This window comes from Protopterus annectens, chromosome 3.part0 (assembly GCF_019279795.1).
Source record: "Protopterus annectens isolate FY-2018-M chromosome 3.part0, PAN1.0, whole genome shotgun sequence".
Lineage (NCBI taxonomy): Eukaryota > Metazoa > Chordata > Ceratodontiformes > Protopteridae > Protopterus > Protopterus annectens.
In genome coordinates, this window is record NC_056731.1 from 769,017,277 (window position 1) to 769,041,665 (window position 24,389).

Sequence of the window (24,389 nt, forward strand, 5' to 3'; positions counted from 1 at the left end):
CTAGGGCCACAGCCACCTCTACAGCCTTCCTCAGAGGAGTGCCTACTAAAGATATCTTGGAGGCAGCCACTTGGAGTTCTGTACATACCTTCACAAAGCATTACCATCTGCCTTTATACTCCAGAACAAGAGCAGGCTTTGCCACTGCAGTTTTGCAGGGCATTCTAGCTCAACCCAGTTCCGTATAGTACCTACCACCCTGTACATAGCTTTGGGATTCTACCCATATGTAATTACTGCAGCTGTAATGCACGATGAACATAGTACAGTTTTGTACCTACCATAAATGTAGATGTTAGAGGGCTATTACAGCTGCAGTACAGGTTTCCCACCCTCCTTCCCCTCTTGGTAAGACCTTGGGGTTTGAATACCTATTCATACCTGCTGACTGGGTTATCCTACTATGTTTTATTTGCTTACTTTTGTGTATTACACTAATTTATGTATTGCCTTCCTTTTGGGGGCACCTGACATCTGGGGCAAGAAAGACTGAAGAAGATGGCGTCGGCTGTGTCTTTTATACTCTAGCCTTCCTGACGTCAGAAGAGTACGCGACAACAACCGACGCCGGACCAAGACTTTGGAATTCGGCCGACCGAGGGACCGCCTGCCGGCTGAAAACCCATATGTAATTACTGCAGCTGTAATAGCCCTCGAACATCTACATTTATGGTAGGTACAAAACTGTACTTTACCAACACCAAGCAGGTGACCAGATCTACCCCTCAAATCAGTGGGCAGATGCCCAAAATCAAGTTCTCTCTCTTAAGCATGGGGGGGCTATTCTGTTGGTACCAGAATAGGAAAAGGGACAAGGTTTCTATTCCAGACTTTTCCTGGTACCCAGAAAAGGCAGTACATGGCATCCTATCCTGGACCTTTCTTCTCTAAACACCTTTCTGGTGATTCCAAAAGTCAAAATGCTGACTCTTCACCAGCTGCTGCCTATGCTAGGCAAAGATGCATAGTTGCCAACACTAGGCTTAAAAGAAGCATACCTGCACATCCTTATCAGGGAGTCTTGCAGAAGATACCTACGCTTCAAAGCAGGCTACATGCACTATCAGTTCTCTGCACTGCCCTTTGGCTTATCTACTGCGCCCGGGGTATTCACAAAGTGCCTAGCTCCAGTCATTGCATTTTGCAGGCAAAGAAATATATAAATATACCCATACCTGGACGATTGTCTAATTCAGGCAGAAAGCCAGGACATACTTTTGAATCATCTGGCCTTTGTTCAAAGGGTGCTGACTTGTCTAGGGTACACCATAAACTAAAAGAAATCACACCTGGTACCCTGTCAATTTATATTCCTGGGACCAAGCTTAAATACAACATCCCAGATGGCTTTCCTCATGCCAGAGAAACAGATTAATTTGACAACCTACTTCAAACAAGTTGCCACAAAAACCCAGCTATCTGCAAGGGAAATACTGCAAGCCTTGGGGTTCATGGCCTCCTGCATTCTTCTAATTCCATAAGCAAGGCTGCAATATGAGGAAACTACAATGGTATCTCAAAAGCCTATTGTGTCAACATTCACAGGATCTAGAAGCAATTATTCCTATCATACCTTGCCTATGCCTAGAGTTCCTGTGGTGGGCAGAGGCCTGCCACCAAAACAGAGGACTACCATTCACACTACCCCCTGCCACCCAAACGTTAACAGACGCATTACCTGGCAGGGAAGTGCATTCAGGGCAAATGGAACCCAAGTCAAATGCACCTGTACATAAATCAAAAGGAAATGTTAGCTGTACAGAATGCTCTGACAGCCTTCAAGGACCACATTCTTCCAGTGGCAACACCACTGTCATGTGGTACATAAACAAGCAGGGGAGGTACACATTCTTACCCCCTCTGCAGAATAGCCATGGCATTGTGGAACACAGCCTTGAGCTACCAAGTGAATCTACATGCTCAATTCCTGCCAGGAAAACTAAATACACTGGCAGACGGACTAAGCAGAAACCTCATGGACCCACACAAGTGGAAACTGGAACCAAGGATTTTCAACATGTTGACAAGCAAGTGGGGGAGCCCAGATATAGACCTGTTTGCCTCTCCCCAGAACTATCAATTGGGCAAGTTTTGCACAAGGATTCCCCACAAGCTAACTTGGAAAGTGGATGCTCTGTCCTTCAGTTGGAAAAACCTGTCAGTTTATGCCTTTCCTCCTCTGCTCTCCAAGGTACTACTAAAGATCAAACAGGACAAGCCACAGACGATTTTATTTGCACCAGACTGGCCACGCCAACACTGGTACCCCTTCTTGCGCAGTGTGTCGTGCTTGGCCCCATGGCACCTGCTTCAGACTCCTTCTCTGTTGTCTCAGCAGGAGAACCAGATTCTGCACCCTCAGCTGCAAGCCCTGAACCTAGCAGCCTGGCTAATTACCTAATCTCTCCTTTACCACTTCTCAGTATATCAGTGATGGATATTTTAGAGGTAAGGAGGCCTAGTACTAGAAAATCTTGTGCTGAAAAATGGAAAAGATTTTGTGCCTGCAATCAGTCTCAAGGGATGAGTGCAGCAGTGCCCAATTTACCTCAGATTCTACTGTACTTGACCGAGATGCTTCATAAGAGCTTGTCCTTTTCCTCCATCAAAATGCATGCCTCAGCTCATTACAGCACAGAGCCTCCCTTCTTCCCTCAGCCACTGCTCAAGCAGTTCCTAAGAGGGGCCAAAAATTTAAGGCCACCCAGGAGAGCTCCAACTCCAGCCTGAGACCTTAACTTTGTCATGGAGAAACTCACTGTTTCTCCTTTCGAGCCAGCTGCTACTGCAGATTTAACATTCCTTTCCTGCAAAACCGCTTTCCTTTTAGCAATCACTTCTGCAAGAAGGGTATCTGAATTACAGGCCCTTATGGCAGTGGAGCCTTTCATCACCTTTTATGTGAACAGGGTGTCCCTCAGAACCAATCCCTCCTTCATGCCAAAGGTGGTATCTAGTGTGGCTCTTAATCAGTCCATTCATTTGCCTACCTTCTTTCCTAACCCACAGAACAAAGGAGAACGGATACTGCACTCCTTAGATGTGCACAGATAACAGATTTTACTTGGACAGGACTAAATCTCAAAGGAAATCTGAATTGCTGGTGGCATTTGCTGCAGGGACAGAGGGGAAAGCTATTTCAAAGCAAACCATTCAAAATGCATAGGCCACTGCATTCATTTCTTCTATAAGCACCATGGAAAACCTGTCCCACAGGGCATCAGACCCCATTCAACCAGAGTTGCATCTACCTCCGGAGCCTTTCTCAGGGGCGTCCCTACTAAGGACATCCTAGAAGCTGCTACCTGGAGTTCTGTACATACTTTCACCAAGCATTATCATTTGCCCATTTTCTCTAAATCCAAAGCTGGCTTTGCCACAGCAGTCTTGCAGGGCCTTATAGCTGGTCCTAATTCTATTTAAATTCCTCCTCACAACCTTGGCTTTGGGAATCTACTCAAATGTAATGACTGCAACAGTCAAGCACGAAGAACGTAGTGCAGTTGTGTACACTTACCATAAATGTAGATGTAAGAGTGTATTCACTGTTGCAGTCTTGTTTACCCTCCCTCCAGCCCCCTTTCTTCTTTTGGCTATATCTGTAGCTTTTTTGGTGTATTTGCTTTTTTGTTGGAGGTATATCCTTGTAATTATAGATTTAATTGCTTCCCATTAGGGGGGCACCTGACATCTGGGCAAGAAAAACTGATGTAATGGCGTCTGCTGCATGTTTTATACCCCTGATGACCTAACGTCATGGAAGAAGGGACAGCATCCAATGCAGGACCCAAGACTTTGTTAGTCAGGCCAACTGAGGGTTACTGCAAGCAGATAACCCAGATGTAATGACTGCAACGGTAAATATGCTCTAACATGTACATTTATGGTAAGTGTACACAACTGTACTTTTTCATTTGCAGCAGCTTTTGCCATTCTTGCACATTAACTGACACTGTACATTATGTGAAGGGTAGACCTAAACATGCTGGCATATGGCATTACTTACACTAATTGAGTAGTGAGAGGGAAATTTAGAACTCTGCCACAGATTACGAGGAGGACACAGCAGAATATGTTCTCTTACTACCTCAAAAAGTTGAATATTGAAATTTACTGTACAGCTCTAACCATGATGAAGCTTCTAACAGGAGCTGAACAGTTTAAATTATAGTAAAATGAGGCACATTTTAAGTGTCCTGCGGGTTAGTTTGATACACCCAGAGTACATTCGATATTATCCAGGCAACCAGTCCTGTAGAGCATCCGTTTATATACTGAATTTTACATTTGCTAACCATGTATGTCCATGAAGGACCACACTTTGCTTTTCAGTTGTGATACAGAAAAGACAGGGATGTTAAGTCCTGTGCTTTGAGTTGCAGTATATTGTGTTTGTTGCTTATGAGATTCAAGCCCAAGTCTTCATATTCGCAAGCAAATACATGATGCATAATGTCCTTTAACATAAGTTACGTATTGAAGGAGTGTATTTACATTATATCACTAAGTGCATTTCTGTTTCTTTTTCTTTTTAGACAATGGAACATGGACTCAGCTGTGGTTAGTGTCTGATTACCACGAGCATGGCTCACTGTTTGATTACCTTAATAGGTACACCGTTACTGTTGAAGGAATGATTAAACTTTCTCTGTCAACTGTCAGTGGGCTTGCACATCTCCATATGGAAATCGTGGGTACACAAGGTATGTTTTTGTCTTGGGTTTGGTTACTGGATTGTTGTAAAATAAAGCTGCTTTTATGTAAATTCGTATGTCAGAACTTCCAAATTTCATGTTCGGATGAATGAAATAAGTGCCTTTCCACAGAGTAAAGAACAGCCAGACTGCAGTACAAGCATGCATGAAGTTAGGTAATCAGTCTTGTGGTAGTGCTAATCTATCAGGTGCTAGAAGTCCATGGACTTTATAAGTCAGCAGGTTTTATGGGCTGCTCTGTCCATTTATGGGTGACAGTACTTTCATACTCTCATGCAACACTTGCTACATTACTTGCAGCAATAAGGATATTGACTAGCTCACATTTTTACAGGTTTCTGTATTGAAACCTTTTTTCAAGTCAGTTTGTCTTTCAAGTTGGATCTATCCTTTGATACCACACACACATCCCTGTGGAAAGAGGTTTCCAGAAATGTACTTTCTTTTCCATACATTTTTCTGTCTTGTCACTATTCCCCTCCCACTTCGTTACAGACTTCCCCTTAAGTATACTGGGGGAAATCAGGTGTTTGAAGCATATGCATATGGAGGATGGCAGGCTTTAACCTGCTTTTGCATATAGACCTTATACAAAACAAATTGTTTTGATGTCCTCCTATGTCACTGTTGCAGCGTTCTTGAAAGAAGGTGTCCTGTCTTGGGCAGCCCATCTCTCAGCCAGTATTGAAAAGCTTTAAAAATGGTCTTGTTTGTACCGCATGACCTGATGTTCTTCGTGTTTCACTGTTGCAATCATTACATTTGGGTTATCTGCTTGCAGGTAGCCCTCAGTCGGCCTGATTAACAGTCTTGGGTCTTGTGTCAGTTGCTGTCCCTTCTTCCATGACGACAGGTCGTCAGGGGTATAAAACATGCAGCCGACACCATTACATCAGTCTTTCTTGTCGTGCGGTGCCCGAAGCAGAAGCAATTCGTAAGTGCTGGTCGGCCGACTCTTGAAATGTTCGTTTTCAAGTTTCAGAACCGAAGTCTTCAACTAAAGCTAAGTACCCCGTTGGGGTAACTTTTTCTTGCTCCTTACCGATGTCAGTCAAAGTTAATAATTGCATTACTTGTAGAAAACAAATACCTCATAAAGATTTTCATTTGTACTGTATTCCTTGCCTAGGCCATGACCACGTCATACCTTGCTGTCGGTTTTGTGCTTTATTTAATCAGTGCACTATATGTCATCTGTATATTTTTGTCTCTAAATATTTCGGTTCCCAGTTTAATTATCCAGAAATGTCGCCAGCCATCCGACTACCGGGATTCCGAAAAAATGCAAAGATAAAGACAGTTGGGGTAACTTTTTCTTGCTCCTTACCGATGTCAGTCAAAGTTAATAATTGCATTACTTGTAGAAAACAAATACCTCATAAAGATTTTCATTTGTACTGTATTCCTTGCCTAGGCCATGACCACGTCATACCTTGCTGTCGGTTTTGTGCTTTATTTAATCAGTGCACTATATGTCATCTGTATATTTTTGTCTCTAAATATTTCGGTTCCCAGTTTAATTATCCAGAAATGTCGTCAGCCATCCGACTACCGAGATTCCGAAAAAATGCAAAGATAAAGACAGAGACAGGCTGCCGAGGTCCAAAACTGCCGACGACGCTTCCCCTAAGCCAGTCGCCGGTTTGCCGGTACTTAATGAGGCACTTTCGCAGCCCCTGATACCCGCTACTTCTAACTGTGCAGGCACCGGCTTCTGAGAGTGTATTCAGGCCTATGGACTTGCATATTAAACCAACGCCCCCTTCTTCACTTAGGCCTAAATCTCGAACCATGCCTAAAAAACTGACACCCAGGCCACATGCTCAGGCCTCTATGCCTAAAAAAACAAGTGATAAGAATGGCTGAAGATCTAATAACTCTAATCCGGGGTAGCCAACCCCCCCAAGAGGCCTAGGACTGAAGTTGTTTATGAATCTTCTGATTAGGATTCTGTTTTTTCTGATTCTTCTGATGATCTGCATTTGGCCTTATCTACTTATGAGGATTCTTATGCAGGGGACTCTATTCCCTCTGCTTCCCCTCCAGAGGATTTTTCTTTTAGTGAAACTTTACATTCTGTAAGGGAGCATTTCCACTGGGAAAGCCAGGATTTTTGTGATTCAGAAAAGAGGCTTAGGGATTTCTTACTCCTGCCTCAGCATAGTCCTTTAGCTATACCTCCTGTACTAGACATTCTTGATGCCTTTTCGGAATCTAGTTTGGCCCCTGATTCTTTGCCTCCTGCTCCCAGAAAACCTGACAGATATTACAGGGTTCCTGATTCACACAAGTTTCTTTTTAAAAATCCTATTGCGGATCTAAAGACTATTTCACAGGGCCCCAAGGGCATTAAGGCTTCTACTGCTAAAAATCCTACCCCTTCTGATAGAGACTCTAGGGCGCTGGATAGATGGGGTAAGAAGGTTTACACTTTTGCAAGCTTGGCCATTAGGGCTTTAAACTGCCAGTTTCATATGTTAACGTATCAACAACATGTTATTGGGTTGCTTAAACAGAAAATTATGTTGATTCCTGACTGTGTTGAAAATAAAGAATTACAGGATTTAATGCATTCTGCTGAATAGGTTGGAAAACATACTTTGCAATGTGGTTTTGATTCATTAGGCCTCTTGCAGGGCTGCTGTTACTGGGTCTGTGCTCAGAAGGTATGCTTGGCTTAAGGAGCAATCTTTACCTGATCATGTTAAACCTAAATTGTTTGATGCTCCCTTAAATCAGGACCGCCTATTTAGCACCAAGGCTGAGGAAGTCCTTAAAAAGATGGAAGATAAAGCTAAATCTTTGCAAACTGTTAAAAGATTTCTTACAAGTTCAGCCTCCTAGATTTAGTAGGCACTGGCCCTCTAAAAATTGGTCCTTTCCAGCCCCTTCCAGGTCTTCTCAAGCCAAACCCAGCCACAGCAGGAACCCCAAGTTTCAGTCCCAGGGGACACACAGGACTAAGCAGTGGGGGGGCCTCCACTTCCAAATCTGGGAGTAATAAGACTCCCCCCTATGCTGAACTGTCTCAATGACTTCCTTTTAAAATTTCCAAGCACTTATCAACTGACTGCCCCTTTGGTGGGAAAGATTGCTCTTCATGCAAAGAACTGGGAGCTCATTATACAGGACAAATGGGTTTTTAAATAGTGTCCCATGGATACAGATTTCACTTTCACACGTTGCCAACACCAAACAGGTGGCCAGACCTACCCCCAAATCAGTGGGCAGAGGCCCAAAAACAAGTACTTTCTCTCTTAAGCATGGGGTCTATTCAATTTGTAACAGAAGAGGAAAAAGGACAAGGTTTCTACTCAAGACTTTTCCTGGTTCCCATAAAAAACAATTCATGGCATCCTATCCTGGACCTGTCTACCTTTTTGGAGATTCCAAAATTCAAGATGCTGACTCTTCACCAGTTGCTTCCTATGCTATGCAAAGACAACTGGTTGGCAACACTAGATTTAAAAGAAGCATACCTGCACATCCCGATCAGGGAATCTTGCAGAAGATACCTTCACTTCAAAGCAGGCTACACACACTATCAGTTCTCTGCACTGCCCTTTGACTTATCTACTGCGCCCAGGGTATTCAAAAAATGCCTAGCTCCAGTTATTGCATTTTGCAGGCAAAGAAATATTCAAATATACCCATACCTGGACTATTGTCTAATTCAGGCAAGAAAGCCAGGACATACTTTTGAATCATCTGGCCTTTGTACAAAGGGTTCTAACCTGTCTGGGGTACACCATAAACAAAAAATCTCACCTGGTACCCTGTCAAATTATATTCCTGGGAGCAAGCTTGAATACAACTTCCCAGATGGCTTACCTCACGCCAGAGAAACAGATTCATTTGCCAAACTACTTCAAACAAGTGGCCACAAAAACCCTGCTATCTGCAAGACAAATACTGCAAGCCTTGGGGTTCATGGCCTTCTGCATTCTTCTAATTCCATATGCAAGACTGCATATGAGGAAACTACAGTGGTATCTAAAAAGCCTATGGTGTCAACATTCCCAGGATCCTAGAAGCAATGATTTCTATCATACCTTGCCTACAACTAGAGTTCCTATGGTGGGCAGAAGCCTGCCCATTCACTCCAACCCTGCCACCCAAACCCTAACTACAGACTCATCAGACTATGCTTGGGGGGGCTAATCTGGCAGGGAAATGCATTTGGGGCAAATGTAGCCCAAATCAAATGCACCTTCATATCAATCAAAAAGAAATGCTAGCTGTACAGAATGCACTGACAGCCTTCAAGGACTACCTTCATCCAGGACAATTAATGATAGACAGACAACATCACAGTCATGTGGTACATAAACAAGCAGGGGAGTACACACTCCTAACCCCTTTGCAGACTAGCCATGGCATTGTGGAACACGACCTTGACCTATCAAATACAACTACAAGCTCAATTCCTGCCAGGAAAGCTGAATACTCTGGCAGACGAACTAAGAAGAAATCTCATGGACCCACACGAATGGAAACTGGAACCACGGATTTTCAACATGTTGACATGCAAATGGGGGAGTCCAGACATAGATCTTTTTGCCTCACCCCAGAACTACAAGTTGGACAAATTCTGCACAAGAACTAGTCACAATAAAGCCTGGAAAGTGGATGCTGTCTCCTTCAGCTGGAAAAACCTATCAGTCTATGCCTTTCCCCCTCTGCCTCTTCTTTCCAAAGTTCCACTAAAAGTCAAACAGGACAAACCAAAAATGATTTTGATTGCTCCAGACTGGCCTCGCCAACACTGGGTACCCCCTCCTGTGTAATGTGTCACACCTTCCACCATTGCACCTGCCTCAGACACCTTACTTACTGTCTCAGCAGAACAAGCAAATTCTGCACACTCATCTCCAAACTTTGAATCTTGCAGCGTGGCTAATCAACTAAATTCACCCTTAGCATCCCTCCGCAAACCTGTGCTGGATGTCATTTTGGAGGCAAGAAGGCCTAGTACTAGAAAATCTTATGCTGATAAATGGAAAAGATTCTGTGCCTGGTATCAATCACAAGGGATAAGCACAGCAGTGCCCAATATTCCTCAGATTTTACAATACTTAACTGAGATGCTTCACAAGGGCCTGTCCTTTTCTTCCATAAAAATCCATGCCTCAGCTATTTCTGCTCATTACAACACAGAACCTCCCCTCTTCTCTCATCCTCTGCAAAAGCAGTATCTCAGAGGGGCCAAAAACTTAAGACCACCCAGGAGAGCTCCAACCCCTGCCTGGGACCTCAATTTTGTATTGGAAAAAAACTCACTCTCCCTCCTTTCGAGCCACCTGCTACTGCATACTTAAAATTTCTATCCTGGAAAACAGCTTTCCTTTTAGCAGTCACTTCAGCTAGAAGGATTTCTGAATTACAGGCTCTTGTAGCAGTGGAGCCTTTCATCATTTTTCATGTGGACAGGGTGTCTCTCAGGACCAGTCCATCTTTCATGCCTAAGGTGGTATCCAGTGTGGCTCTTAATCAGACTATTCATTTGCCAACTTTCTTTTCCAATCCACAGAACAAGGGGGAACGGATTCTGCATTCATTGGATGTACACATACAACTTAGATTTTACTTACAGGACAAAATCTCAAAGAAAATCTGAACAACTACTGGTGGCATTTGCTGCAGGGGCAGAGGGAAAGGCTATTTCAAAGCAGACCATTTCCAAATGGATAAGCCATTGTATTTGTTTCTGCTATATGCACCATGGTAAAACTATCCCCCCAGGGGATCAGATCTCATTCCACCAGTGCTGCATCCACTTCTACAGCCTTTCTCAGAGGTGTTCCTACCAGAGACATTCTAGTAGCTGCTACCTGGAGCTCAGTTCATATGTTCACCAAACATTGCCATTTACCTTTCTTCTCTAAATCCAGAGCTGGCTTTGCCACTGCTGTCCTGCAGGGCCTTATAGCTGGTTCTAATGCTTGTATAATATCCTCCACCCTACCATAGCTTTGGGAATGTACCCAAATGTAATGACTGCAACAGTGAAACACGAAGAACATAGTACAGTTGTGTACACTTACCATAAATGTAGATGTTGGAGTGTATTCACTGTTGCAGTCCTGGTTACCCTCCCTCCTGCCCCCTATTTTTCTCTGACTACATATACTTTTTTTCACTATGCTTATAAGCCCTTTTGGTGTATTTGCTTTTGGGATTGGAGGTATATTTTTTGTTTTTATTTTTATTTGCTCCCCATTTAGGGGGCACCTAACATCTGGGGCAAGAAAAACTGATGTAATGGCGTCGGTTGCATGTTTTATACCCCCTGACGACCTAGCATCATGGAAGAAGAGGCAGCGACCGATGCAGGACCCAGGACTTTATTAATCAGGCCGACTGAGGGCGACCTGCCAGCAGATTACCCAAATGTAATGACTGCAACAGTGAATACACTCTAACATCTACATTTATGGCAAGTGTACACCGCTGTACTTCTGTACATACTTTCAACAAGCATTTTCATTTGCCAATTTTCTCTAAATCCAGAGCTGACTTTGCCACTGCAGTCTTGCAGGGCCTTATAGCCGGTCCTAATGCTATTTAAATTCCTCCTCCCAACCATAGCTACCCAAATTTAATGACTACAACAGTGAAACACGAAGAACATAGTACAGTTGTGTACACTTACCATAAATGTAGATGTTAGAGTGTATTCACTGTTGCAGTCCTGGTTACCCTCCCTCCAGCCCCCTAACTTCTTTTGGTTATACCTCTACTTTAATTTACTATGCTTAAAAGCTTTTTGGTGTATTTGCTTTTTTGTTGGAGGTATGTCATTGTACTTTTATATTTAATTGCTTCCCATTAGGGGGGCACCCGACATCTGGGGCAAGAAAAACTGATGTAATGGCGTCCGCTGCATGTTTTATACCCCTGACTTCATGGAAGAAGGGACAACAACCGACACAGGACCCAAGACTTTGTTAATCAGGCCGAATGAGGACTACATGCAAGCAGATAACCCAAATGTAATGACTGCAACAGTGAATACACTGTAACATCTACATTTATGGTAATTGTACACAACTGTATTTTTATGCTCCTCACACAAAACACAGGGCATAAAAGGGATATACAGACGCAACTATCCAGAACTTCTTTTGCAGTCAGTTTGTTGTTGCCAGTTGTTTTGAACATTTTGGAGCTGTTCTTGGAACACTAGATAAGTACCCCGTTGTTTTTTTTTTTCTTTTATCTTTTAAAAGTTTCCTCCTTGTATTGTATTTTTTTATCACTGCCTAGAGTTCATGTCATCCAAGAGGGGAAAATGTCAGTGTAGGAGGCAGATTCTCCATAAGGATTGTCACAATCAGTATCTTTTTTTTGTTTGGGTGCTTCCCACAGCCATACCTCTTGTAGTATCTGCAAGGCATTTGTGCCCAAGACATTCAGAAGCTGTTTGATTTCCCTAGCCATTAATCTTGAAAACTTGTAGCTTAGACAGTTAGCTGAGGGTACTGTGGCAGAATCCTTTAACCCACATATACTCTTGCTTGTTTAGAAGGCCAAAACGCCTTGGCTGGACAACTGGACATCCATCTAGAAGCAGGTAATAGCTGTGTAGGCTGTTCGGTGTTTACATCTGCTTCCTCTGCTGTGACCCAGACGGAGGCTAGCAGCATACCACTCAACTGTACCAAATTCCTCTGTATTTACCAGTTTTGAGGACAAAATAATAGGGTGCCATGAATTCCTTTGTGGCCCCTTTAATTCCTGATTTTTTAAATTATTTTTTTGTTTGTTTTTTGTTTTGTATTACAACTTTAAATTTATGGCTGACATCACCACACATCACTAGCCTACAGGGGGTGTGCGTGAATGACATCAGCTTCGTTGGACTGTTAATTTGAACTGTTTTTGAGGGAATATAGCACCAGTGCAAAAATTCAAGTTTTGCTGTGTCCAGACTACATGGCACAGGTCAGGGCCTCCAGGTAAGGGAAAAAAAAGTGTGGGTAATAGTGTGTGTATTCTATCTGTATTGCCAGATTATTGCTGCCAGTCTGCTCTGTTAAGCTGCTATTTTTGCGTGTACTGCGAATGGAAATCTATTTAAGCATGGCTGCCAGTTCGCTGTGTAAAGTTTACAGAAATCTATTTAAGCCGCTGCAGGGTTATTTGGTTTTTATGGTGTGTGAATGTAAGCAGAGTGGTTACTGAGTACTCAGAGAAATCTTATTGCTGCCAGTCTGTAATTTGAAATCTGTTTTTAAGCAGTGTGTGGAAATCTGTTTAAGCCGCAGGATTTATTCTGTGTGAACGGAAACTTATTGCTGCCAGTTAAGCAGTGTGGATTAAGCCACCGCAGTTATGAAATCTTATTATTTTGATACTCTGAAGTCTTATTGCTGCCAGTCTGCAATTTGAAGTGAGTGAGAGTGTGTGTGTGTGTGTGTGTGTGTGTGTGTGTGTGTGTGTGTACGCGCACGTCTGCATGTGTGTGCACGTGCAGTTCCCCAGTTAAGCGTACCTGGTGGTAGTTTGTGTTACTCAGGCTCAAACCCTTTACCTTGGGTATGAGAAGCAAGAGCCTTAATTCCCCTACCCATGCCACCACTTGAGATTCAATGTCTGGAATGTTTGTCTCGTATAACTTTTGGTCCATTCCTCTTAAAAGTTGTGTTTTTTCTAGCAAATCAGTGAGAACTGAATTCACTAAGTAATGATTGCCATTTAAGTTTCAGTTTTCATATCTTTCAGGAAAGGCATGGTAACAGAAAACATCTTATTCTAGCAACTTTCCAAGATTATACAATCAGTGTTTAAAATGTGTCCCTGTTTTTTTGGACCCCCCCCCCCCCTCAATAAATTTTGGTTTTATCTGGATTTCTTGTGCTGCATAGCTCTTCATGAGGAAAGATGTTTAGTGCTGCTTATGCCAAGTCTGTTTGTAGCACAACAGGTAGAATACTTGGTTTTGATGCAGAAGGTTGTTGGTTCTACTCCCACAGTATGTAGATGGATTGCCGATACTGTACTATGTTGTACCTTTAAAGGGGGTGGATGCTAAAGTCCTAGTAACTATGAACCTGTTATCGGTTTACTAACTTATCATTTTTTTAATGTAACATAGTTAATATATTCCTCAAGGGCAACAGGCACTTTATTTGTAGATGAAACCATGAAATGTAAAGTTGTTTGCTAGCAGCAACATCTTCATTAGTTACACATCTCTTTAATGTGGAATTATTTGGATGATTTTTACTTCTGCGGAGATTGTGCTTATTTACTGATACTGATGGACTGTGGAAGTTTAGAAGTTTGAATACACTTTTATGATGGGAATGTTCTGAATTGAGCAGTTTTATAATTATTGGTTCATACATTTTGTTTCACTGCTTACTGGAAAAATGTTCAAAGCAATGAATTTAAAATGTGATCTAACAAGTGTGCTGTATTGTACAAGGAATATAATTTAATATAGTCAGGAAGGTGTATCAAATAACACCTGCATGTTTTGTGTGCAAGGGGCCTATGATTTGAAAACCGCCCAAAGGTAATCTTTATCCGCCATTGGCCAGATGCATTGTCTTTGAATGTGGGTTTCAATGCTGTTTCAATGAATGAGAGTTTCAAGGCCAGATAAGTTTTAATGCTAAGTCTGTTTTCATTGTGAGACTGTATTGCCTTGTTTAGCAACTGTCTATTAGTGTTTGTGCTATAAAATGTAAAATAAAACTTTTAAATGAAATCCAAATAATCATTGTAGAAGTAAAACAGTATGCACATTAGTGTGTATGGTAAATGGGGAGAAATAGCCAAGTAATTGGGGCATTGGAATGGCTGCAGGGGGAGGGGGCTGTGTGGGGGGCCCTCTTTGACCATGATTTTGTGAGGGGGGAAGGGCGGCAAACTTGGACAGCCCCGGGCATCACAAACTCAAACTATGCCACTAATCAGTAGGCCTTGGAGAATGACTTTTGGAGGTCCTAGCAAACTATAATATTCTTTTGCTAAGATTAGAATATTGCCTACCATTAAATGCCGTACCACAAAATCCACATACTGCAAATCACAAAAAACAAAATCCTAAGGTTCGTCATATTCTCCTTTCCCAGTGATCATCATTGCTACACATTTAAAAAAAAAATGGTTACCATTTACTACAGGGTCTGGGGCCGTATTTTGGTCGTCTATTCATCAGTTTGCATTTGAAAGTTGGTATCCCACAATTCCATCGGAGTGGGTGGGGTTGTATAATTATGTGTGCAAATTTTGGTAATCAGCGTACAGATTTGTGCTTATTTTTCATGGGCCTTTATCCAGATTTTTGATGTTTCCAGGTTGAGGGGTATGGCTGGCATGGATCCATCTTTTCGCATGTCCTCGGAGGCGTTGCAGGCATCTGTTCTGGATGTCGAGGGGGAACTGCGGTTAATTATCTCAGAGGGTCCTAGAGGGATTCCTTAGCTATTGGTCAGGGAGGAAGTTCCAGGTTCTCTTCGTCAGAACCTCCAGTATTTGTTAGGGCTGATGTTCCTTCTAAGAAATGACAAAAATTGTAGCATGTTTCATCTTATCCTACGGATCCTCAAAGGGAATGGCAAGAGTTTTTAATTAGAACTTATTCTCTCTGCCTTAATGGCCCTAAAGCCTCCTTAAGGTGTTCATTTCCCACTCCTCCTTGGATCCTCTGCCCCTTCTAAATAGTTTAGGCAACCAGATTCCTCAGATGAAGATTCTCTGTCTGGTGAGGGGTCTTTATCCTATTCCTCACAGATACCTTTGGCTTATGGCTCTGATGTAGAGGCATCTGTTTGAGTCTCCTTTCGATGAATTGTCCTTGGGGGGGGGGGGGGGGGGCTCAATTGCTAGTATGATGAAATTCTTTAAGTGGGATTCTTCTCAAGTGTCTGATATTCAGAGAAGATATGAGTTGCTTCAGGTGGATACTCCTAAACCATTGGCAATTCCTCTTGTGTTGACTGTCTTAGATTGCTTCCTCCAAATCTCCTGATTCTAAGCCTCCTGCTCCTAAGAAACCTGATGGGTTTTGTAAGGTTCCTAAGGATTGTCTGATTTTATTTAAATGTTTTTGTGCTGATCTTGCTGTGGCGCCAGTTTCTTCTGACAAACCTTCTAAACTTTTGCCCTCTTCCAGACTTTTGCCTTCTGTTAAGAATAGCAGGGCAATGGAGTGGATTGGCAAGAAAGCTTGCACTCCTCCTACTTTGGCCTTTCCAGGCTATTAATTACCAGACCCACATGACCAGGTATGCTCTGGCCTTGATAGCCCAGGCTTGTCAGGTTATCTCTGCCTTCCTTGATTCTGATGCCAAATTCTCTGCCTTATCTTTTTTGGTTCTGCTCCTCAAGTGGCTCACCACTCTTCAGTGTAGCTTGATGCTGCTGATGCCTCTTCTAGGGCTGCAGCATTTGGGTCCATTATGAGGTGATGGCATTTGCTTCATCTCTAGTTTCTTCTGAGGACATTAAGGCCAAGTTGTTGGATGCTTCTTTGGATAATATCTTTTTGGGAATGCTGCTCCTGACTTGTTTAAGTCTCTTCAAGAGAAAGGCAAAGCCTTGCAAGATCTTAAACATATTTTTATCTCTCCTATCCCTAAGTTCCAAAGGAATTATCTTTCTGGATCTGCTTTTGTTGACAGGCAACCCTGCCAGGCTTAATGGCAGGAAGGGTGGGAAGCAGGCCCCCTCTGCTAAGGTTTCTCATATTTCTGTGGCCCAGAAGCCTCCCTTATCTGATAAGCCTGCATCTCTTTGACATTTTGCCTCCTCTGCCTTTAAACCAGGTTCCTTCGTCCCTTTGGCTCTCCCTTTGTCTTCCAAATTGACATATCATCACTTCTTTTTTATCATCCATCAGGGTTACTTCATGGTATGGAAATCTCTCTCCCTTCTTTTTCTGGGATTCCTCAACCAAACTGTAGAGCAACTTCATTTCCCTGAGCTTCTCAGGTCCCTGTTGAACCAAAGGACCATTCGGCCTGCCCCCCCCCCCATGTGGGATGGGTTTTATTCCAAGCTGTTCTAGTTTCTTGAAAGGAGGGCACTTGCAGACTTATTTTGGATCTCTCTGCTCAACACCTTTCTCGAGATCCCTTCTTTTCAGATGTTTACTCTTCATATTCTATTTCCTCTTTTATTAATGTGACTGCCTCTCACTCCCTGGCCCGTAAGTAATCAAGGAGCCTCAATCCTCACCACTGACACTGGTGAGAGACTGTCACTAAAAACAGCAATGAATTTACACAGTGTTTTCAAATGCAGCTCTCTGCATCAAGCACAGTTTCCCCTAAGAGCACACATAGAACATGCTCCAGACCTGGAACTGGACTCGTGTCCCCAGATCCCAAAACACTGTGTCCTAGTTCCAAGTAGCTGACACACCCACACTTGAATATTTGATTTTTTTCTCACACACACACACACACACACACACACACACACACACACACACACACACACACACACACACACACACACACACACACACACACACACCCCTGGGAAAGGCTGGTACAGATTTGCTAGCTCTACACCTTCTGCCCAGACTTTAAATTAACCAAGTTACCACTAGTTAACTACTCTCAGGCTATCCAATTATACTGAGTAAAAGTAATAATAATATAAATGGTAGAGTGTAACCAAAGCAGCAAGGCTTTTCAGAGTGGCCACGGCATCACTAAATAAAATAAGCACAAGTACTCTCAAGATGTTAAAAGTATTTCCTAAAAGCCCAGCCACAATGAAAGGTATTAAATAGTTCACAGTAAATAATAAAATAGACATTTAATATTGGGTATAAAATAGCTGAGAAGAAATAATAAAATAGATATTTAATATTATCATGTTTTCTAAGTACAGTATACACCAGAGTTTCAATCACATCAGAAATAAAATTAACACAGTTGGACAAATTCAAAAAGATGCAGAAAAGTACTAAACTAATCTCACTGTATTTCCTGACTGTCTAAAGAATAACTGTTCCCTAGATAACTTAATACAGCAAGGCAATGTGGGATGCTGAGATTCTTATTTAAGGCAAGGTGATGAGCTACAAACTTGCACTGAACTGTCTGAACTCGGCTAACTGTGATAACTGTCATAGATCTTTTGTCACGTTCCACAGAAAACAAAACACACTGCTGTGAGAATTCCATCCTCTCACTGCAGGTTATAGAATGACAGTCACATTTGATCTCCTGACTCTGGTACAGTACACACACAGAGCTTTGCTAAGATGTGTTGCAGTGTTTGAAAGCTGTAGAACAATTTCAAAAAACTTTTACTCGTTCTTTACAGAATTCTTTGCTTAAACATATACATTTAATCAATTGTAATAACGCTGTCTATACATTTTTAACACAAGCTTCTTTACCAGTCAGTGTGATAGTCAAATGACACAAACTTCTTTACGAAACTCCAGCTAACTGTGCTGGCACATTGTTACACATGCACTGTCATATTCTCCCTGGCACAGATGGCAATACCTCACATCCTTACAGTTACCCCAGGCTTTTCTGGTATCCTTGGATCTGAAAGATCCCTACCTTATCCCTGTTCACTGTTTCTATAGGAAGTTTTTGTTTCTCTCTGACTTCCTCTTATTTTTCAGTTCTCTGTTTTGCCCTATCTGCTACCCCAAGGGTATTCACAAAATGCCTAGCTTATGTGATTGGTTTCTGCAGGCTTCAATGGGGTACCTCAAGTTATTTTGGCTGCAGCATTGTCACCCTCTCACTTTCAGTGCGTCTCTCCTTCCCTGTCTCAAGCAGGAATTTGAGTGGTGGATTCAACAGTTCGCTCTCAACCTAGGGCTGCCCTGTCAGCCTCCAGTCCCTTCTCAAGAGCTATTCACTAGTGGGGTGAGGGCATCGCTTGGTCACCCAAAAGTTCCCGGTCTTTGGCCTCCCATCAGAAATCCGACAATATCCATATCAAAGAGATGAGGGCTGTGATTCTGACTCTTCAGGCTTTTCACTTGTTCTCTGTGGGCCCCCCTTGAAGATGTACACAGACAACACTACAGTGATGTGATATGTCAACAAGCAGGGGGGCATGAAATCTTACCATCTCTGCAGGATGGAGCTTCAGGCTTTTGTCTCTTGGTTATCAGTTAACTCTTCAGGTAGTATACATTCCTTCAGAGCACAATCTTGTGGCAGACTGAGCAAAACACAGTGTCACGAATGGATGCTTCAGAGACGTGTTTCTGAACATTGTCCATTGGTGGGATATTCCTCAAGTAGATCTTTTTGCCACCTCTATGAGCAGGCAGCTTCCTCTCTTCTGTTCCAGTGTGCTATGCCATCTCGCCTGGAAAATGGACGCCTTATCCTTTCCATGGAAGGGGAGGTTTCTTTATGCTTTCCCTCCTCTTCCTCTACTTGCAGGAGTCCTGCAGAAGATTCAGGTGTACTCCCCAAAAATCTGGCTACTGACTCCATTTTGGCTGTGACATCACTGGCTCACCCTCTTAATGCATTTTGCCAGGGGTAATCACAAGTTACATCACCAGTTGGATCTCCTCACACAGGACAAGGGGTCTCTTATCCATCCCCACGTGTCCACTCTGCAACTGACATTGTGAGTGATAGGGTTTTGATCCCTTTCCAGCACCTATTTTCTGAGGATGTGCTCAGGATTTTACAGGAGGCAAGAAAACCCTCAACCAGAAAATCTGGTATGTCCAAATGGAAGAGATTTTCGGTCTGGTGCCATGCTCATAACCAGGACCCTTTTTTTCAGTAGGGGTCCGGCTTGTCCTCTTTCATTTGTGCATGTTGCTGCACTCTGGCTTGGCCTATTCTTCTGTGAAGAATCATTGTCAGCCATTTCTGCTCGTTTGCCCTTGCCTCCTCCTTTGACTTGTTGCTTTGAGGTCAAATAATTTCTTAAAGGTGTCCTGCATATTAAGCCTCAAAGAAAACCTATTGCTCTTCCTTGGGACCTTTAATTTTATTTCTGCTTCTTTGCAACATTGTACTTTGAAGACTGTTTTGTTGCAGACTCTTGCTTCTGCCTGGAGGATATTTGAGCTCCAGGCTCTTATGGCCATTCCTCCTGTTTTGTTTTTGTTTTTTCACAAGGGCAGGTTGTCCCTTCACACTAATCCTTTTATGCCCAAGATGGTAAATGTGCTGTCCTCAAGTCAATCTGTACAACTCCCTTCTTTTTTTTTCCCTTTTCCTCAGTATGCTACTTAGAGGGTCCTGCATACCTTGGATTTGCACAGACAGTTCAGGTACTATTTGGATAAAACTAGGACTGTTCGCAAGTCCGATCAGATTTTTGTTTTCTGTCATCCCAGGTCTTTGGGTTTCGCTGTTTCTAAGCAAACCATCTCTTCTTGGATATCTGAGGCAATCTGTTTTTGTTGTTTTCATGGCAAGTCTCCGTTTCAGTTGGAACTCATTCTACTAGGGCAGATGTTCATCGTGCATACAGCTGCAGTCATAACAGATGGGTTCTCCTGCCGTCAGGCGGGTTCTCGGTCGGCCGAATTCCAAAGTCTAGGTCCGGCGTCGGTTGTCGTTGCCTCTTCCCTGACGTCAGTGTGACAGGGGTATAAAAGAACCAGCCGACGCCATTTTCTTCAGTCTTTCTTGCTGCGCGGTGCCCGAAGCAGAAGCAGTTCGCAAGTGCCGGTCGGCCAGCTCCTGAGATTACAAAAAATTTGGAACCGAAGTAGTCTTAAAAGCTAAGTACCCCGTTGGGGAAACTTTTTCTTGCCTCAGACCGATGTCAGACAAAGTTAATAATTGTATTTCTTGTGGGAAGCAAATACCGCATAAGGATTTCCATTCCCTCTGTATACCTTGTTTAGGCCCAGACCACGACGTCTCGGTCTGTCGTTTTTGTGCTACTTTCAACAAACGCACTATTAAGCGTCGGGCGGAGTTCGCCCAGCATTATTTTGGGAAAGCATTTAACTATACTATGTCATCGGATACTCCGACTCCGGTTTTGTCTAAAAAAACGCAAAGACAAGGACCGACACTAGAGGTCCGCGGCCTCTACCTACACCACGCCAAAGCCGACTACACGTGGTCCGTTTCTCAGCGAGGCGCCTACGCAGCCCCTGATTACCGACTACACATCTTTGGCGGTGTCTCCTGTACCAGAGGTCGCAGGCTCCTCGGCCCACACCCTGACTACAGATACCGAAGCCACGCTTGGCGTTGAAACACAGAATGTGGATAGGTCCACCTCCACTCAAGGTGTTTTCAGACCTTCCTCTTCTTTCTCCATCAAGGCTTTCACCAAGTCTAAAGCTACCATGCACCCTAAGAGACCAGCTACACAGGGCCCATCTCCAGGCCCCATGCCTAAGAAACAGATGCTTAAAATGGCTGAGGATTTAATTACTCTAATCAGAGGTTCTCAGCCACCTCCGGACAAAGACTCAGAGTGGAGGAAGATTCCCCTGCCTCTGATCAGGGCTCCATTATTTCAGAGCACTCTGATTATCAGGAACAGTCTTACTCCCCTTTTGAAGACTCTGATGCAGAGGAATCTATTCCTTCTGTATCCCCCCTGAGGATTACTCATTTGGTGAAACTCTGCATACCTTAAGGGAACACTTTCACTGAGAAGGCCAGGATTATTCAGATTCCAAGAAAAGGCTCAGGGAATTTCTTTTGTTACCCCAGCACAGGCCTCTGGCTATACCTCCTGTCCTGGACATCCTAGATGATGATTACTCGGAGGCCTGCCTTAACCCGGACTCTCTTCCTCCAGCTCCAGTTAAGCCTGACAGGTACTACAGGGTTCCTGACTCTCACCAATTTCTATAGAAAAGCCATGCTGCTGACCTAGAAACCATCTCACAGGGGCCCAAGGGAGTTAAGGCCTCCATTGCCAAAAACCCATTGCCTTCCGAGAGAGATTCCAGATCCTTAGAAAGGTGGGGAAAAAAGGTATATACCTCAGCTACCTTATCCATGAGGGCCTTAAACTGTGAGTTTCATATGCTAAAATGCCAACAAACAGTTTGTTATCTCAATTGAAAAGTAAAATGTCACAACCTGAACAACCAGACATGAAGGAGTTGCAGGATCTGATGCATAGTGCAGAACAAGTGGGTAAACATACCTTAAAATGTGGTTTTGATGCTCTAGAGGCATCATGTAGAGCTGCTGTTACAGGCTCAGTCATACGTAGGCATGCCTGGCTCAAGGAAGAAGCCTTGCCTGATCATGTCAAAGCTAAATTACTAGACGCCCCTCTGCAAAAGGATGTACTATTTGGGGCAAATGCTGAGGAAGTATTACGGAAAATGGAGGAAAAGTCTAAATCAATGCAAACTGTGAAAGAATTTCTGCAGGTTCAACCCCCACGTTTTAGTAGAAATTGGCCTTCCAAAAACTGGTCCTTTCCTGCCACAGACAGACCCCAAAGAGGCAGATACAGGCGCCCGAGGGGCAGAGGGCAAACACAAGGCTCGTACAGAGGCAGACAATGGCAAGCCCCTACACAGAGGCGGTGAGGACAACTCGCAATCTTTCAGAAAGCAAAACCAATGACTTTCCCCTTTGCATGCCAACCAGGTCTCAAATGGCAGCCCCCTTAGGAGGAAAGCTGGCATTATTCTCAAAAAATTGGCATATTGTCACAAAGGACAAATGGATCCTGAACATTATAAACAGAGGCTACAAATTCCATTTCCATACCCTTCCAAAAATGAAAGGCATGCCAAACCTGCCACACAATCAAAGGGGAGAGGCACAAAAGCAAATTTCAGGTCTTATAAACATGAAAGCTATTCAAGAGGTACCTACACACGAACAAGGTCAAGGTTTTTATTCCAGGCTATTTCTGGTGCCAAGGAAGGGAAAAGATTGGAGACCTATTTTGGATCTTTCCATCCTAAACACATTCCTACTCGTACCAAAATTCAAGATGCTCACTCTACAGCAACTTCTTCCCATGCTGGGCAAGGTATCTTGGCTAGTAACATTGGGACATGCAGGTATGCCTCCTTGAGGTCCAATCAGACAAAGTTGCAGAAGATACCTCAGATTTCTTGCAGGTTCAATCCATTATCAATTCTCTGCATTGCCCTTTGGTTTATCTACTGCGCCCAGAGTATTCACAAAATGCTTGGCATCAGTAATTGCCTACTGCAGACTTCAAGGGATACAAATATACCCTTATTTGGACGACTGCCTGATCCAAGCGGACAGCAAGCACATTCTTCTGAAACATCTGGCTTATGTAATAATGTTATTAAACTCTCTAGGATACACAGTCAACAAAGAGAAATCAATTTGGACACAAACACCCAGATGGCCTACCTCACGCCAGAGAAGCAGGGGCAACTAATTCAATATTTCAGAACACTGGCAAATTGCACCAGGCTGACTGCAAGGAAAATCCTGCAGGCTCTGGGATTCATGGCATCTTGCATCTTACTAATCCCATGTGCAAAGCTGCATATGAGAAAACTACAATGGTACCTAAAAAACATATGGTCTCAACACAGCCACAGCTTGGAAACAATAGTACCACTAATTCCATGTCTGCAAAAGGAATTTCTGTGGTGGGCTCAAGCATGCCAAACAAACACAGGTCTTCCATTCAGCAAGCCTCAAGCAAATCAAGTCATCACAACAGACACCTCGGACTACGCCTGGGGGGCGCACATGACAGACTGGTGCATTCAGGGCAAATGGACCCAAAAAGAAAAGCACCTTCACATCAATCAAAAAGAAATGCTAGCAGTGATAAATGCTATTATAGCTTTCAAGGACCTTCTACAACCAGGCCAGCTATTGATAAGAACAGACAACACCACAGTTATGTGGTACATAAACAAGCAGGGAGGAACACATTCTTATCTCCTATGCAGACTGGCCATGTCACTTTGGAACATGGCCATGGACTTACAAATGGAACTACAAGCACAGTACTTGCCAGGCAAGGAAAACACGCTGGCAGACAACCTAAGCAGGAATATGACAGATCCTCACGAATGGAAGTTGCATCCAAAAGTTTTTACAGAAATAATCCAAGAATGGGGAAGGCCAGACATAGATCTCTTTGCCTCCCACAAAAATCATCAATTGACAAAATTCTGCTCAAGGATCTTCCATCCAAAGGCCTGGAGAGTGGACGCTCTCTCTTACAGTTGGACATCAATGAAAGTTTATGCCTTCCCACCTCTTCCTCTGCTGCCCAAAGTCCTATTGAAGACCAGAGCAGACAGACCAAAGATGATACTCATTGCTCCGGACTGGCCAAAGCAACACTGGTCCCCACTCCTGAGGAGCCTGACGCATTCCCCACCATGGACCCTGCCTGACGCATTCCCCACCATGGACCCTGCCTCTAATGCCTCTTCTTCTGACTCAGCACAGCTTCAAAACTCTTCACAGTCAGCTGAAAACACTCAATCTAGCCGCATGGAAGATTCCTTAGCATCGCAGCAGGCCCTGCTCTCCAAGGAGGTGCAGGATGTCATTTTGGAGGCCAGAAGGCCATCAACTAGAAAAGCGTACTCTGCAAAATGGAAACGTTTTTGTGTTTGGAATGAGAAAAAGGGCCAGAATCCTGGAAAACTGAATTTACCTCAAATACTACAATATTTGGCTGAACTGCTAAGCAGTGGACTTTCGTTCTCCTCCATCAAAATCCATGCCTCAGCCATTTCTGCAGAATACAACACTGATCCACCTTTATTCTCTC

General features: G+C 43.4%; 1 protein-coding gene across 1 annotated transcript in view; it reads left to right on the plus strand.

Annotated features, from left to right (window-relative positions):
• TGFBR1 (transforming growth factor beta receptor 1) overlaps positions 1 to 24,389 on the plus strand; it is an 845,154-nt gene that overhangs the window by 692,930 nt on the left and 127,835 nt on the right. The window contains exon 5 of the mRNA XM_044065109.1: positions 4,536 to 4,703. Coding sequence (XP_043921044.1) covers positions 4,536 to 4,703 — 168 coding nt within the window. The remainder of the gene's footprint in view (positions 1 to 4,535; positions 4,704 to 24,389) is intronic.